We start from the raw sequence: 16,939 nt of genomic DNA, 5'->3' as shown, positions 1-16,939 counted from the left end.
AGGGTGGTTTGTGTAATTATTTCTTTTATTTTTTGGTTATAATGATTTCCTAGAAAAATAGTTCAAGTTGAGTGATTTTATAAAAGAAAATCCATAAGTTGAGTGACTATATTGATACAAAACAAAGTTGAGTGACTTTTTGAAATAATTTCACATACTTGAGTGATTTTTGAAGATATTTACTCCTTATACGATCTATTTATCATTCATATATCTATTCTTAAAAAACATTTCTTTTTTAAAAAATTCATAGCTAAGATTGTATTTGATAGCAATTACCTCTCAACTAAGAAATCGGTAAGTAGTTAATCAACAACTCTACAAAAAAGTAATACTTCTTACTCCATTATTTCAATAATCGAGAAAAAATCCATCAACATCTTACCGCTTCCTGTGCTTCTTCTAGAGATGCTCGTAGAAATAAAATTAAAAAATTACACCTCTAAATAGAAGGATTTACCAAATGATGAATTGACCCTTGCAACTGAAACTTTACCATTCTACTAATCTATCACGGTAAGAACCAACACCTTTTTTATTATCAAAATTGTTTATGCTCAGTCAAATTTAACATTCATATTCATAGATGCAAATACATTGAAAGGAAAGATATACTTACCTCTAAAAGAGCCTGAGAGAAATGAAATCTTAAGAGAAAAGCAGTGTTGAAGTCAATTTTCGTGTTGACATTGAAAGAATAGCTCAATTCTGAATATGTAGAGCTATTCTGTTTTAATTGTTAAAGTGAGTAAGAAGAAAAAAGTTATTTTCTACTTATTTACTAGTATTAGTTAAAATGATTTTAAAATAAAAGAAATAAGAATTGAATTCTTTAATAGTAATATTTTTATTAGGAGTGGAGTATGCTTAAAAGAAAAATAATACTAATGGAGTATACTGATTAGGAAAAAAGTATTTTTGACCTAATAAGTAACAATATGGTACTTTTGGATCAAACTATTAGCCGTAGAGAATTTAGACTAAACTACTAACAATAAGAATATTTTTAGACCAAACTGAGAGCATTTTTATTCAGTTTTATTAAATTAATGTTTTCTTTTGTTCTTTAAATAATATATATATACTAGAAAAAATGGCCCGTGTCAGCACGGGCCCAACATTAATATATAAAGCAACTTTCACATATCACAAACATAAAAATCATATTTGTATGTTATAGATATAGTTGTAATTTGTATAATAAGATATGTATTTGTATAACTCTAAGTGTATATGACGAAAATTTATGTATTTGTATTTGTTTATACCCCTTTCTCTCGCTTTATACAAACACAAACACATTTTATACCGAAATGTATAAAATGGTTAATTGTATACCTAAAATGGCTAATTATATACCGAATCAGATGGCAAAAAAATGAGATGCTTGTTCTGAATTACAATTAAAATAAACTATGGCTATAACATTTAATTTAAATTAATAGTTTTCTATTTCATACAATTTTCCCTAATATTACTAATGTTCTAAATAAATCTAAATTCCTAATTATTTAGGAGTATAGTATGCATTTGCGAAAGATGTTTTTCAAATAGTCAAATTCCATGAACTAAAATAATGACCCGTTGAATTGAACCAGATCAATTATTAGGTTTCTTTAATTAAAACTATAGTTTAGATAGATTTGTATTTTATAAAAATAAATTATAAAATATTAATAAAATTGACCATTAGTATTTCATATAATTATTTAATAAAAAAGATATATTATACGAAAAATATTTTTTTACTTAATTTGCTAAAATGATCAAGTGTAAGAGCAAATATTTTAATATAAGATTTAAATTAAAAAATAATTATATATGTTATTAATTATAATTAATTTATATGAATTGATTTCACAAAAAATTCCAACAAATTGGAGAATAACATTTTCATCGTATTACTGGTTCTCCTCATTATTTATTTATTTCCACAAATTACTTTCTCAATAAGACTTCATTTTTTTTTTAAAACATTCTTTGTCGTTTTTTAATTTATTGAAACTCACAGTCTAGGTAGGTTGTCCCTTAGTTTTAACCGACTATGTCCTCTAGTTTCGTGATCCAAACCATGCCAAATTGACGATGTACATTGCATCGATTTGGCGTTGGTCTTCCTTACAAAACCAACCATGTCAATCAATTTTGATCCAAATTTCAGTAGTGAGTGTTTAGTAAAGTCTAATTGAGATCTGATGATGAGTTGGTATTTTACCAACTTATTAGACTCTCATTCATAAATTATTGCTAAATTTTAATACTAAAAGAAGGAATATTATCCCATTGTTCTCTTGTGTAAGAAGGAATGTATTGTCATCTTCTTTCTAATTGGAGATATTCTAGAATAGTTTTCAATTTTGAATTCATTATTTAAGTTTTACGAATTTGTGATTAGTTTGGATAGGTTGTTCCTACAAATAATTGAAAATATCATTTGGAGTTTATATCTCAATTTTAAGAGGATTTGGTTAAGTTTAGAATTGATTGTAGAAGAAATATTAGATTAAAGCTCGAAAAACGATGAAGTTTATGAAACTGTATCACAATTATATTAAAGTTGTATTAGATATGTTTTATAATTGTATTAAATTTGTATCAAAATCATGAATAATACATTTATAATACATATTGCAATCTTCACTCACTTTTTAGTGATATCAACTAAATTAATTTAGGTAACACTTGTAATACATTTATAATACATGCACAATGCATTTGTAAAACATATTGCAAACATCTCTCTTTTTCTTAGTGATACAAATCAAAATAATTTATAAAACACATATAATACATGTTTTATTCATGAATAATATCTTTATAATACATATTACATACTTCACTCCTTTCTTAGTGATACCAACAGGAATAATTTAGATAACACACTTTTATAAGACATGCACAATACATTTTTAATACATATTGCAACCGCCACTTATTTTCTTAGTGATACAAATCAAAATAATTTATTAAACATATAATATAAGTTTTATTCATGAAAAATACATTTATAATTTGCAAACTCCCCTCTCTTCTTAGTAATACCAATAAAATGATCTAGGTTATAACACACTTATAATACATTCATAATACATGCACACTATATATATATATATTTATTTTTTTTATTTTTTTTTTGTGCCCCGTGTTAGGGGTAATAGTTTAATTATAAAAAATATATAATTATAACGCGAGAGTACTATAACCAGAAGAATTAAATAATGATGAGATTATTTAAATGATGCAACGTGAACATTAATTGAGAATTGTTTATTTTAGTGGTTGACTCAAGATTTTAAAATCATGTTTGATTAAGTATTATTAAGATTGGGTGCTTAGTTAGTATATTAATTTGTGTGAATTAATAATTTGTTTAGGCTTACTACATATTTAGTGTATTTTTTATAATATTTCATTGATCATATACCTTAATCTTTAATTATGAAAATAATTTAAAGAACAACTAACACTGTTTGGGAACTTTTGATTCATTTTATGTGACCATAGTGAGGAAAAAAAAGTCCATTTTTACCTCTATTGTTCAATCTCTTGTTATTATTTTATATGGTTGTTCATAGATAATTGAAATGAAGTGAAGTCTTTATTTGCTATGTTTTAGGTTGTCTACTGATGATCTCTTAATATATATTTTCTCATTATTCGATGGTTGCTTGGGTTTTGTTTATGTGTAAAGATAAGCGTGACAACACTCAATTATCAATTAATTTTCGATTTTCACACTTTCATATTAAGGTAATATTATCTGTTATCTCCTGCATAATCACATACCATTCGTAACTATATCATCACGTTCATATTCCATTAATATTTTATCACTTCTTTGACATTCTCGCAAAAAATTATGAAGATATAAGGTGTGTTTTTTCCCTGCAAAATATTAACTTGTGAGTCAACTTTTTTATTTGAAAAATATGAAATCATGATATGAACCTGATCAATTATGCTTTTTAAGGAATTTAAAATCAACTCATGAAATAAAATTGCGTGTCTAAATACTAATTTTATCTTAGTGTTCAATATCACGAGATAAAATCATGTCCAAACACCTACGTATATTAGTTTATAAGTGTGTTTGAGTGGAACTGATCATGTTTATTGGACCATCTAGGTTCATTAGGATTACATATAGTATAAATTATAGGAACCACATATTATAAGTACTAAATAACATCTTATCCCTTCTAGTTTTCTATTCACCAAAAATCCCTTAAAAATGATGTTTGCGGGATACATAGCGTTGTGCACTGGATACATTAGATTTGATACATTCCACATAGCGGGATACATAGTGTTGTGCACGGGATACATAGCGTTGTGCACGGGATACATTAGGTTTGATACATTCCACATAGCGTGATACATAGCGTTGTACACGGATATATGCGGGATACATAGCGTTGTGCACGGGATACATGCGGGATACATAGCGTTGTGCACGGGATACATGCGGGATACATAGCGTTGTGCACGGGATACATAGGTAAAATAAGGGATTTTTGAAATTTTTGAAATAAGTAGGGATAAATAGATATTAAGGTAAGTAAATGAGTGTAGTTAAGTAATTTGTCGTACATATATTTGTTGGGTAACATTTATTAGCCCAATAAAGCTCCTTATTGGATCATTTTGGAACGATCTAGAATGTTCATCAGCCCAATAAGATTTTTTTATATTATCTTACTAAACCCAATAATAATGTTCATCTTGGATTACTTGGACGATTTTTAGGCGGTGAAGGAAATCATGTTTATGTTTTAAATACTCTATACGTTCATTTTTACTTGTCATTTTTTATTAAAATAAATTTTCATTTTTACTAGTTATTTTTGACATATCAAAATAAGAACAATTATTTTTTTCTATGTTTTATCCTCAGCATTAAATAATTATTCTCTAAAATATTTTTCAAGACCTAATACTAAACATCATTTAATAGAGATAGTTTAACAAAATATATATATCAATAATTATTTTCCTAATTGGTGTGTCAAGTTAAACAGTGATGAGTAAAAATGAAAGATGAAAATATTTCAGAAAGGAAGTGCACAAATAATTGTTCGTTGCGTCCATTGGTGTCGCTGGGTACATCAAATGTGATATATAAAAATGTTTTACATATCGATATATTCTATGAGTTTTTTCAGTTTTTGTCATCTTTTTTCACGGAATCATGATTTTATTATTTAAATATAAATAATAAGATTAAATAATTTTAAAATTAGCTATGATATCTCAAATCAAATATGACATAAAATTAATTTCAAAGCCCCTAATAAACAACCTAAAGTTTTAATTTCTTGTAATATTAGTCACATTCAAATAATTTCAGAGTCACGTGTCTAAAGTTTGGCTTGTTATAGCTTAATTTCAAGAAAATATGAAAGTAATCGAACTTAAAGTAATTGATCTAACTAAAATTTAATTTTTTTTATATGAAATAGTATGGCTAGGCATTCGGTATTTCGGTTCGGTTTCAATTTTTTTTTTCGGTTTTTTGTTATGGGCCTGCTTAGTGGGCTTTTTAAAATTTTGTAATTTTTTTGTTTATTTTATTTATGTTTATTCTTTTTGCTTATTTTACTTTGTTTTCCAAATTATTGTATGATTCAAAATAATAAATTGTTTTAACATTGAAATTTAGCCTTGTTATAACATTGAAATTTACCGGTCGTTGTTGTGCGGCGGCTGCCTGCTGGTCGATTGGCAGCTATTGCGTGCTGCTGGTCGCTGAAACAGTCGACGCTGCTATAGTCTGTAGACGACTAGACGTGGGAAGTGGGAACGGTAATTTTTGCCTTTTGGGAAGTGGCTTTGTAAAGTTGAAAAGTTTGAAAAGACAAACTTTTGTTTTTAATTTTAAATTATAATATTTATTTTTTAATATTAGTAATTAATATAATATTAATATATATTATAATTTAATATATTTCGGTAAACCGAAATATCGAATTACACAAAAATTACATACCGAAAACCAAATCGAATTATCAAAAAATAAAAAATCATATACCGAATACCGAACTGAAAATCGAAATACCGAAACCAAATTACCAAAATAATTCGATTTTTCGGTTTTTCTGTGTTTATGCCCATCCCTATGAAATAGTGTGTGATTATGTAATTATTTGAAGTAACTATTTTAAAGTAACATGAAATTTAATCGTTATATTAGGAATGTTTGTTTATTTATATAGCTTTCCCTTTTTCTTAAAATCCATTTTATTTTAAAAGTTCACATTTTTTGTTCAATTTATGGGCAAAAAGAATTGAAAGGAAGTCAAAGGCCAGAGCTGGAGTCGTTTCGCCACGTTTGACACTGTGGACAAGTTTAGTGGGCCCCTTGATGACGCGTCATGTTTTTATTAGTCAATATTGCGTCACCAGTAGGTCCCAGCAAATAAATATATTGTGAAGAAGACCCACTTTCGGATTTACTGGGCCTGCAGTGTTTTTGATCCGTCAAATTGACTTAGAATTGATTCATCTCTTTCTCCGGTGACTCTTCGCCGATCACCGGCGAATTTACGGCGTAAGTTATCGTCCTTACAGTGATCCTTTTATATATGTATATATATATCAATTGATTAATTCTTTATTGTTTGCTGTTTTTACTCGCATAAAAGTTGTGTTATCGAAAAGGAACAGTAGAATAAACCCTGTTTGAAGGTGCAGTTGCTGTTGTTCTTAAATTTACAATTCGCTTCGATTAGTGTTTGTTTGTTTATGTAACTTTTCTGTTCAATTTTAGAAAAAATCAATCACAATTTTAGTTTTATTTTGCTTCCGCAGGAGTCGCAGAAGAAAAGTATTTGACTAAAATTTTCTCGCCATTTTCGAAAGAAAATTTTATAACATATAAAATGCCTATTTATTCCAAAATTGTCTTAATTATAAGATAAGGAAGAAATTAGGTCAAATTGTCCTTCGAAAATTAGAAGGGGAATTATTTGAACTGTGAAGATCACAATGATTGCATTACATAAGTTTATAGTTCAGTTTAAGTGATAAACAAATGCTAAATGTTAAATAAGAACGTATGAAATTGTTCTTGTTTTAAAACTTACTGTAGGATCAACAGAATCAAAATTATTGTGTTAATTAAAGAGAAGAAAGTGAGAAGAAATTTGTGGAAATATATGTTAGTGAGATGCTAAGATCAATATCTCTTTCTGTCCCCAGTAGTGTGAGATAGTTTTACTTGACAAATTAGTTTCACGTATGATTTATTCTTGAAATGTAAGGGTAACATTTCCTTAGTTTCACGTATGAATGTTCCTCGAAATGTAAGGGTAACTTTGGTAATGCTAATGATTTTTTTGTTCAAAAATCTGATATATGAATTAGCAATGAGCCAATGGTCTATTGGAAAGAGACTCTCTATCTTCACAAGGTAGGGGTAAAAGACTGTGTACACACCACCCTCCCCAGACCCCACTTGTGGGATGACACGGGGTATGTTGTTGTTGTTGTTGAACTAGCAATGAGGTGTTTGTATAATTTGGTCTTGTTTTTCCATGTCTAAGAAAGTTATAAAGCAGTTAGCTGATTTTGGAACACAACTCTTGTCATCTTTACTAGAGTGAATGAGATCAGGCTTCAGCTTCTTATCTCTTTTGAATGATACATCACACTTTCTGTAGCATCTATCCTGTTTCTTAGTGTTCTTTTTCCTAACACAGATAGCATAGCGAAAAAGTTCAAACAATTGACACTGTTCTTTTTGAATTCTTAAGAAGTCTGAACAGTGCAAGAACGTTGTTTGTTGATTTGTTTAATATAAAGATGATGCAATTAATCTGAATCTGCATCATTAAATAGGATCAAAGGAGCTGCTGGCAACCTAAAATTATCAAATCATGAATGTGAAACTATTTCAGCAAGAGTTTCTTCTCTGATTCTTCAGTATTGGTTAGGCAATTCGAACTTTAGCATAAATAGGTGAATCTATCCATTGCATTTAACTTTATCACCAAGTTTTGACATCTCCATCCTGTCTATGTCGTCTCACATTTTTTTGGTTGACACAGTCGGATGTCCATTTGCAGCACGTCTTCTAAAATGTTTTTTCTTTGATGGATGTCACTGTTAGATCTGTTTATAATTTATTTACTAAAGCTTGGAATATTATATCATACTGTATTTCATGAAACTTAAGTGATTCTAATTTATGCCATTTGTTCTTTTTTTTTGTGCCTTCAATTATCTCATTAGTAGGATGTCATCTCGTGATGTAGTTTGTTTTGCAAGATGAAATTGAACACGCCTAGCTCTCAGAATTATTTTTTCTTCCATCTTCTGTTTGAATTCATAATCAACTAGCTATGTTTGGATATCTTTCAGGATTTTTGCCAGAGAGAGAAGATTTGAAACATCCAGTAGAGAGAAAAAAAAAAATGCCTTCACAGAAGATTGAAAGTGGGCATACTGACACTGTCCATGATGTGGCAATGGATTATTATGGTAAGCGTCTGGCAACAGCTTCTTCAGACTGCACCATTAAGATAACAGGGGTCAGCAATTCGTCTTCGCAGCTACTGGCTACTATAAGTGGCCACCAAGGACCAGTGTGGCAAGTAGCTTGGGCTCACCCTAAGTTTGGTTCCCTCCTTGCTTCTTGTTCTTCTGATGGAAAGGTAATTATCTGGAAGGAAGGTACTCAAAATGAGTGGAGCTTAGCACGTGTTTTCGATGACCATAAAGCTTCAGTCAATGCAATAGCCTGGGCTCCTCATGAATTTGGCCTCTGTTTGGCTTGTGGATCTTCTGATGGGAACATTTCCATTTTCACAGCAAGATCAGAAGATGTTTGGGAGACATCACGGATTGATCAGGCTCATCCAGTAGGTGTTACATCTGTTTCGTGGGCGCCATCAACAGCTCCTGGATCTCTTGTAGGCTCTGATCTGCTTAATCCCGTGCCGAAGCTTGCATCTGGTGGCTGTGACAATACAGTTAAAGTGTGGAAGCTGTTTGATGGAACTTGGAAGTTGGATTGCTTCCCAGTTCTTCAAATGCACACTGATTGGGTGAGGGATGTTGCTTGGGCCCCTAACTTGGGGCTACCAAAGTCAACTATCGCGAGTGCTTCTGAAGATGGAAGAGTGATTATATGGACAGTTGGTAAAGAAGGTGATCAATGGGTTGGTAAAGTGTTGAAGGATTTTGGTGCCCCCGTTTGGAGAGTTTCGTGGTCACTAACAGGAAACATATTGGCTGTGGCTGATGGGAATAATAATGTGACATTGTGGAACGAAGCAGTAGATGGTGAATGGCAACCAGTGACAACAGTAGATACATAAAGTTAGACACATTTATAGCCCTTGAGTCCAGAATGTTACATCATATTAACAAAACTCTAGCTATTTTGCAAATATAGATTTTGCTTCATCATATCAATGTGCTATATAACACAACGATCGATGTGGTGTTTGACGGAAGAACAGATATGTATGAGCAACTGTTTCGTCAACTAGTTTGACGTTTCTATGTTGTCAAAGCATCTTTGATATACAATTTAAGGATATTAATCCTGTGATATCCCGTTGGACGTGTATGATAAAGGTAGGTATTATTTAGTCCTAGAGTACTTTTTATCTCAGATAAAAGGCGGGATAAAATAATCCCACGGAATATCCTTGTCTGTCTCATCCTACTAACCCAACGACCTCTAGGCTATCAGCAGTAGGATTTAAGAACAATAAAACTTTAATGTGAGACGCACCAAAATGTGTAAGACCAGCATAGAAGTCACGTAAGTTTAAACATGATATGCACATCTAACATTTTAATTAAAACTTTCGGAGTACTTCCGTGTTTTGGTTATTGGTGAGTTTGGTTCAATTTTATTTTTACACTTAAACAAGCTAAACGTTGAATAGTTTTAAAATAATGGTTTACCCATTGCACCTTGTATGCTTAATTGAGAACTGCTTGCCCATGTCTTTTCCTAATGGACTACAATTTACTACAAATCAATGGACCAGTAGGCCCAATACAAGTAATTCCATGTCTCAAATGTTTGTTGAGCATTCTTGGGCTGATTATATGTGGCCTAAACAAGTGGAAATATTGTTACTTGGAACATTTCGCCTCAAGGCAACTATAATGTTACAAGTATAGTTAAGCAGGAATCTAGGTCTATATTACTTGTAAAGGAAACTTAAGTAAATGTACCTTTGGCAAACTAGTTTACCAACATGGTTGAAATATGACTATATATATATATATACACTTTGACTGTATATATTTTGTATATTATATGATATTTAGTTTAAAGTAAATATTACTTCAACACAGTGTACATATTTTATAAACTAAATAGTGAAATGATATTTGACTATAATTTTCCCTACTTGTAAATGATTAATTTACTTAATCAATGATCTCTCAATTTATTTCTTTGAAAAAATCATAATTATTTTAAATTCCAAAGCAAACAAAAAAGGAAAGGGCATATAATAACATGAAGAAGCAATAATTGAGGAAGCATTGTAGTAATAGATTAATGAACACCAAAGACAATCTTAAAGCCAATTGTCAAGGAGAAGGCACGTGCATTGTTAAGCAACCACGTGATGACCTTACACGTGCAACCATGTTAGCACTGTTAACGCACGTGTGAGAAGCATCAAAGAAAAAAAGACACTTATTAGTTAAAAGAGTTCGTGAGAAACCTAAGGCAATAAGACCACAAACAATGGGTTTTCTATCAAATATCCAGCTATACATTTAAGCAAAGTTAATGTTTGAATATACTAAATTAAAGGTGTAAGTATTACAATAAAAGAAGGTTCGTTCGAGATAATTTAAACACGTCTTGTTCGATTTATAATTTTATTACTTCGTTAGTGGGAAAATATTGCTGTTGAAGGTATTAAAAAGGGACTAGATATACCTAAAATTACATGCCAGAAAATTGCTTAAAAGACTTGAAAGAGAATTTTGAATTTATTTAGAAAGAAAATTTTCATAGGAGAGGCATTTATAGTTGGTTAGGAGGAGCGAAGCTAGCTTTTTCGTTACGGATTCAATCAAACTTTAATAACTTTGTTTCAGTAATTGTAAAGGGTAGTCGGTTCATAAGGCATTCCTTGTTGGCAAGGTTCGGGAAAGATCGCACCCAAAAGAGTGTGGAGAAGTTATTAAATATATAAAAATTATTATTTATAATAAGAAGCAACTTTAAAAGACTGAAATTTCAAATTCATAAACTTCAAATTCTGACTCAACTTTTAATAATTAATATTATTATTAATGGTTTTCACTTTTATTTTTCGATTGGTGTAATATTGATATGACTTGAATTTAAAAGAATATGTTTTTTCTTTATAAAACTTATATGATATGAATCTTAATTTGTTTGAGTCAATATTTCTAATTTCATATTGTTAACTTAAACTATAAAAGAGCAATTTGTGCCTTGGCCTTTTGAATGAAGAATTGAACATGTAGCCTATTTTCTTTAGTTTAAAAGTCAGTCACATGATAACTGACAATATCCCTATCCTTTGTCACGTGCTTAGTCGGACCCCACGAACCCACTCAATGCCCCCACACATCTTAATTTATACTTCATCTGTTCCGTATTTTTCTTTTTAGTCTGTCTCTTGAAAAATAACACTTATAATGTTATGCTCCATCAATTAGTATATTAATTTTAGAACATTATAAATTCCTTTTATATTTATCAAAGTTTGTACCCAATAAAATTACATCATATAAATTGATATTAGAAAAAATACTTTAAATTCAATTAATATCGACATTTAAATTGAAGTTTATAAATTACTCCCTCTAGTAGCGGAGCCAGGATTTTCAATAAGGAGGTTCAAAATTTGAAAAAATAGACACACGAAGTAGCCGAAAGGGGTTCGACATCTACTATATATACTTAAAAAATTCTTTTAATCATTTATAAATAATATAATTTTTCGTCGAAGAGGGTTCGGATGAACCCCCTACTTGTAAGGTGGCTCCGCCACTGACTCCCTCTATCTCGTCCCGTATTAATTGATTATTTTTCTTTTACACACATATTAAGAAATCATAAATAAAAAGATTATTTTATTAATTTACTCTTAATTTTTTTTTGGGAATTTTACAAATAAACGATAATACTTTTTAAAAAAATTAATTGCAAAAATTTCTATATAAAAAATCTAATTAACAATTTTTTTTAATTTAGTGAGGTAAACAACTACTATAAATTAATAATTTAGGTACTTATAATATTTTAAAATAAATATAAAATCTAAACTAAATGCTACTGAATTCAATCAAACCCGTAACATTACTGTAGAAGAAGAGGATACTCTTGAAGAAAATAAAAGACAAAAAAAAGTAAAAGAGGAAAGCTGGTAGAAAACTAGGACGAATGATTGGTTGTCAATGTAACAAACTTTATCTGTTTTTAACTGCGTTTTCACCTTGGGATTTGTAATATTATCCCGCCCTATAATAATTCTTATTACAAATTATCTCCATCACCCATCCAAAAGAACACAAAAGAAGAAAAGCAAAAGATTATGCTACAGAAATTGCACCAAGTCACTGATACATCTTTTGAGAAATTTCATATTTTTAACTCGCATCAACTTTTAGGATTTAACGTTTATGAGTTCTCTAAATTATCACTGTAATTATAACTTGTTCATGCTTTTAACTATTAAATCGCGATTTAAAGTGAAATTGAAAGTGTTTATCCAAAATGTAAATGAAACATCCTATACAGAAACGTGGATAATCATGATGACTGAGCAATTTGAACCAGTTTGAGCTGTAATGTTCGTGCCTAAACGTGGGTTAAGGAATATATTAACATGAGAGTTAACAAGGTAAACAAAGTACTAATAATGGAGTTAAAAAAATAGCAGTACCCAGGAAACAGCTTAAACTTTTTTTTTTAATTATTATAAATATTTTTTATAAAAACAAGGGACAAAGCGCAATTCCCGATGGATTAAGGCGAAGTTAATACTAGTAATAATAAGAGATAATAATAATACATAGAAAAAGAAAAAAAACAGAGGAATCCGGCTGTAAACTTGGACTCTAATGGTAGCTTCACGGCGACAAAACCTGCTGGATCGATTCTTAAGGGTAAAGGGGTTGTATCGATTTTAATCCACTTCACTATTTTTTGTTAATTAATTAATTACAGTAAGTACTAATTAACTTTACTTGTACTAAAAAAGAAGAAGATAAATACATACAGATTCTTCATTTAAATTATTCGAACAGCACATGACAGCCGTGACATCCAATTTACATTAGCACCTTTAGTATTCAATTTTTGACCTTTAAAACAAAGTTTCAAACTCTAAAAAAGTCTAAAGTAATCCTTTACTTACCACAAAGATAAAGTAAAATTTGAAATCATTATTAAAACATCCAGTGATAATATAAACTTTCAAATTTGCTTAACAATTCATTTTATTTTATTTTTACACTATAATAAAAAGTAGTAGCAGTACTTAAAATACAAGCATGTTAAGGGGAAAATGAAACAACTTTACAGATTTAGCAAGTGATGTGTAATTTTTATTACACAATTTTTAAATTGTGCTATAAAAAAGGGAGAGGTAATAAAAGATGCTTTAAAATAAAAATAAAAATAGTGAGGTGTAATTACGAGAAAGACCTTCATTACACTTATGAAAAGGCCTCTGACCCGGACCCCTTACTTTCAGCTTTTGAGCACTTGTCTGTCCTCTTCACACTCAATTCCTTCATTCTCTCTCCCTTTTTCTCAGCTTCCGATTCTCCATATAAAGAATTAGTCTCAAACCTACCGTTACTTTGCGTTTTACACTCCACCATTCTTACACTACACACCAACAACTTCTTCTTCTTTTTTCTAACAATGGAAGCATCGGATTTATTCGTCAGCGGCTTTTTCTCACATGCCGGAGACGAACAAATTCCGAATAACATCAATAATAACTGTAACAATTTTTCTGTGGATGATCTTTTGGTTATCCCTAAGGAAGATGAAGTTATGGCCGACGCATTTTTCAACAGTATTACAGGAAATTCTGCTGATTCTTCCACCGTTACCGTCATTGACAGCTGTAATTCCTCTGTTTCTGGTGGAGATGGACAATTTAACGGCAACCTCAGCGGCCGCAGCTTCACCGATGCTCCCTTCCCTAACAGCGAACTCTGCGTTCCGGTAATTACACGAGAAAATTGTCTTGTTTCATTTTTTCCGCCAATTTCGGAATCAAATTTTGTCTGAGAAATTGTAAATCAACAACGTGTAAAATGTGAACAATTCATGTATCGTTTTACAATTGTATTGAAATATAGAGTCCAAATTCATACTATTTGGTTGAAATTCAGTGAATTTAACTTGTTTATTTGTTTGTAACAGTTTGATGACTTGGCTGAGCTTGAATGGCTCTCAAATTTTGTGGAGGAATCATTCTCAAGTGACGACGTTCAAAACCTGCAGTTCATCCCTGTAGCAAACATTAATTCCTCCACCATCACCACCGACAGTTCCTCCTCCGCAACCACATTTTCCACAGGACCTAACTCGCCACCTGCCTTCCCCACCGACACCTCTGTTCCTGGCAAAGCTCGCAGCAAGCGCTCACGCGCCGCTCCCTGTGACTGGTCCTCACGCCTCCAGCTGCTCTTATCCCCTGCCACATCATCATCAGAGAGCAACAACATCTCGCCTCCATCTGCTAACAACACTACTTTCGCCACAGCCAAAGCCACCAAAGCGCCGTCGAAGAAACGAGAGAGCGTGGAAACGCCGGGACGGAAATGCCTTCACTGTGCTTCTGATAAGACACCACAGTGGCGCACAGGGCCATTAGGTCCAAAAACTCTGTGCAATGCATGTGGAGTTAGGTACAAGTCAGGTAGGCTTGTGCCGGAGTATCGACCGGCGTCTAGCCCGACTTTTATCTCAGCGAGGCACTCGAATTCTCATCGGAAAGTTCTGGAGCTCCGGAGGCAAAAGGATCTCCAGAGACACCAAGCACATCACCACCAGCATCAATTGCTTAGTCAACCCACTATTTTCGGTGTATCAAACGGTGGTGATGAATTCCTGCTTCATCATCACCAAAATTGTGGTCCAAATTTCAGGCACCTCATCTAGTATCAGTCACCTAGTGTAGGGGATAACTACTTTGCACTTTTCTCGTTTTAAAATAGTTTGAATTAACAATCCCATTTTCCTAATTCCATCTAGTTTTAGAAAGTTGAAAATATCAGGATATCAAGAGTAGGAGCAAAAAAATAAAATGTTCCTAGCAATCCTAGAGAAAAAAAAAAAGAGAAGAAGATTAAATGCGAAATAGAAATTAGAATTTTGTAACGTTTCTCTTAATTTTGGTATTAATTAATTTATAGATTCATTTTAAGACTTGTTAAGTCAAATATTTTTAGGTAATTATATCTTGTTTCGTTTGTATTTGCCAAATCATTTCATGACTATATCGTTATGCGTTTAACTTCCATATATCACCAACATAAAAATAAGAGTAGTATACTTTACGTCACAAGAAAGGAAACTACAAATTCAATTAATCATCTCTTAATATATATATCATGCTATCAATTAAGGGATCGTTTGGTTAGTGAACCTGAGTCTATAGAAAAGTGCTAATTAGTACCTTCTAAAAGCAAGAGAGTTGCAAGTAATGGCGGAAACAAAATTTGTATTAAGAAACATCAAAATATAACTAAGAATATACACAATTAAGCTAAATAAAACCATTTATTATATATAATTTTGCATTTAAAAGGTGCCAATTGTTATTTCAAAATATATACAACTCGAAGTGTATAAATAGTGTATACTTCAATCATATTGATAAACTAGATGACCGAAGGGTGAATAAGTTTCCCTACATATTGGTTAATTCTAGTATCAATTTGGACCAGGTTGAAGGAATTAGATTTTATTCGTTTGTTGACAAATGAAGTAAAGAGATAAAAAAAAATACTGTGTAAATTTAATGAGATGGAAAGTGGGTGTGGGGGAATGATCGATGGAAGCAAACTGTATTGTGCATATTGCGCCTTTGTCAATGACCTGGGCCATTGTGCCATAACTTGAAAACTTGAAAGGTGAGAAATTTGCACATGGAGGGCTCACTGGCTCAACTAATTAATTTCCTGTCTCAACTTCCATTACTATTTTCAAAAGCTACCACCTCTTTTTTTTTTTGGAAAATAGTAAAAATAAAAATAGAAGTTGGTTTTACAGTTGTTTCAAAAAAATAAATCGAAGTTGGTATTGTATCTTTTCATTGGGTATCTACATGGATAGCTTGCTAGAAAAATGAGTATAATTGGGTGTACCAAGAGGTCCCAATTTAAAGAAATAGTACTAGAAAGAAAAAAGGTAGAAAGTCTAATCTCAATATTTCATTTTGATAAAGAAATGGCTTTGGACGGAGTTAACTTGATTCCAAAAGCTAGTTCATGAAATAAAATTACTTACAGCTATATAAATAGAGAGTTATTGTCGGACTCTAACACTCTCATGTCCATGACAAACCATAATCATCAGACTATAAGAAAGAGAATGAATCAAGACGGACAACAAAATTGTCACTTTACACAAGCCTGCTATCAATAGCAAGAGCAAAAAAAAGGTTTATGTTGAATTAGGACATAAAACCAGTATAAGCCAGCCGACAAGCAAAATGAGTTTACATACACAGATAACTAAGTTTTTGACAAAGAAGAGGGGGACCCTTCTTATATCCGCCCCTACTGAAACCTATCTGAGATAAGTCTTTGTTCAGTACTCCCCTAAATCGAGTAAACAATGAGTTGTGACGAGCCTAGCTTCAATTCAATGATAATTAAATAAATGATTATGAGTCCAATTTAACTCAAAAAACTAGCTAACTAACCCATGGAGGAATAGATCATAGATGATTGTTCAAAAATATAA

At 31.2% G+C, this 16,939-nt stretch overlaps 2 protein-coding genes across 2 annotated transcripts; both read left to right on the top strand.

Annotated features, from left to right (window-relative positions):
* Positions 1-6,435: 6,435 nt before the first annotated feature.
* LOC125820806 (protein transport protein SEC13 homolog B-like) lies at positions 6,436-9,386 on the top strand. The gene is made up of 2 exons (XM_049500244.1): positions 6,436-6,547; positions 8,359-9,386. The coding sequence occupies exon 2, from the start codon at positions 8,412-8,414 to the stop codon at positions 9,315-9,317; it is 906 nt and encodes a 301-aa protein (XP_049356201.1). The 5' UTR covers positions 6,436-6,547; positions 8,359-8,411; the 3' UTR covers positions 9,318-9,386.
* Positions 9,387-13,682: 4,296 nt separating this feature from the next.
* LOC125820804 (GATA transcription factor 12-like) lies at positions 13,683-15,294 on the top strand. Its single transcript, XM_049500242.1, has 2 exons — positions 13,683-14,188; positions 14,390-15,294. The coding sequence occupies exons 1-2, from the start codon at positions 13,880-13,882 to the stop codon at positions 15,128-15,130; spliced, it is 1,050 nt and encodes a 349-aa protein (XP_049356199.1). The 5' UTR covers positions 13,683-13,879; the 3' UTR covers positions 15,131-15,294.
* The last annotated feature ends 1,645 nt before the right edge of the window (positions 15,295-16,939 follow it).

Source organism: Solanum verrucosum, unplaced genomic scaffold (genome assembly GCF_900185275.1).
Source record: "Solanum verrucosum unplaced genomic scaffold, falcon-dt-bn FXZP01000117.1, whole genome shotgun sequence".
Classification (NCBI taxonomy): Eukaryota; Viridiplantae; Streptophyta; class Magnoliopsida; order Solanales; family Solanaceae; genus Solanum; species Solanum verrucosum.
Note: the sequence above shows the minus strand (reverse complement) of the source record. Positions and strands in the feature narration are given on the sequence as shown.

Excerpts from the sequence above, each read along its gene's own strand:
- LOC125820806 (XM_049500244.1), top strand. The coding sequence starts at position 8,412 with ATGCCTTCACAGAAGATTGAAAGTGGGCATACTGACACTGTCCATGAT.
- LOC125820804 (XM_049500242.1), top strand. The coding sequence starts at position 13,880 with ATGGAAGCATCGGATTTATTCGTCAGCGGCTTTTTCTCACATGCCGGA. Across the intron at positions 14,189-14,389 it reads ACAGCGAACTCTGCGTTCCG|TTTGATGACTTGGCTGAGCT; the intron begins GTAATTACACGA and ends TGTTTGTAACAG.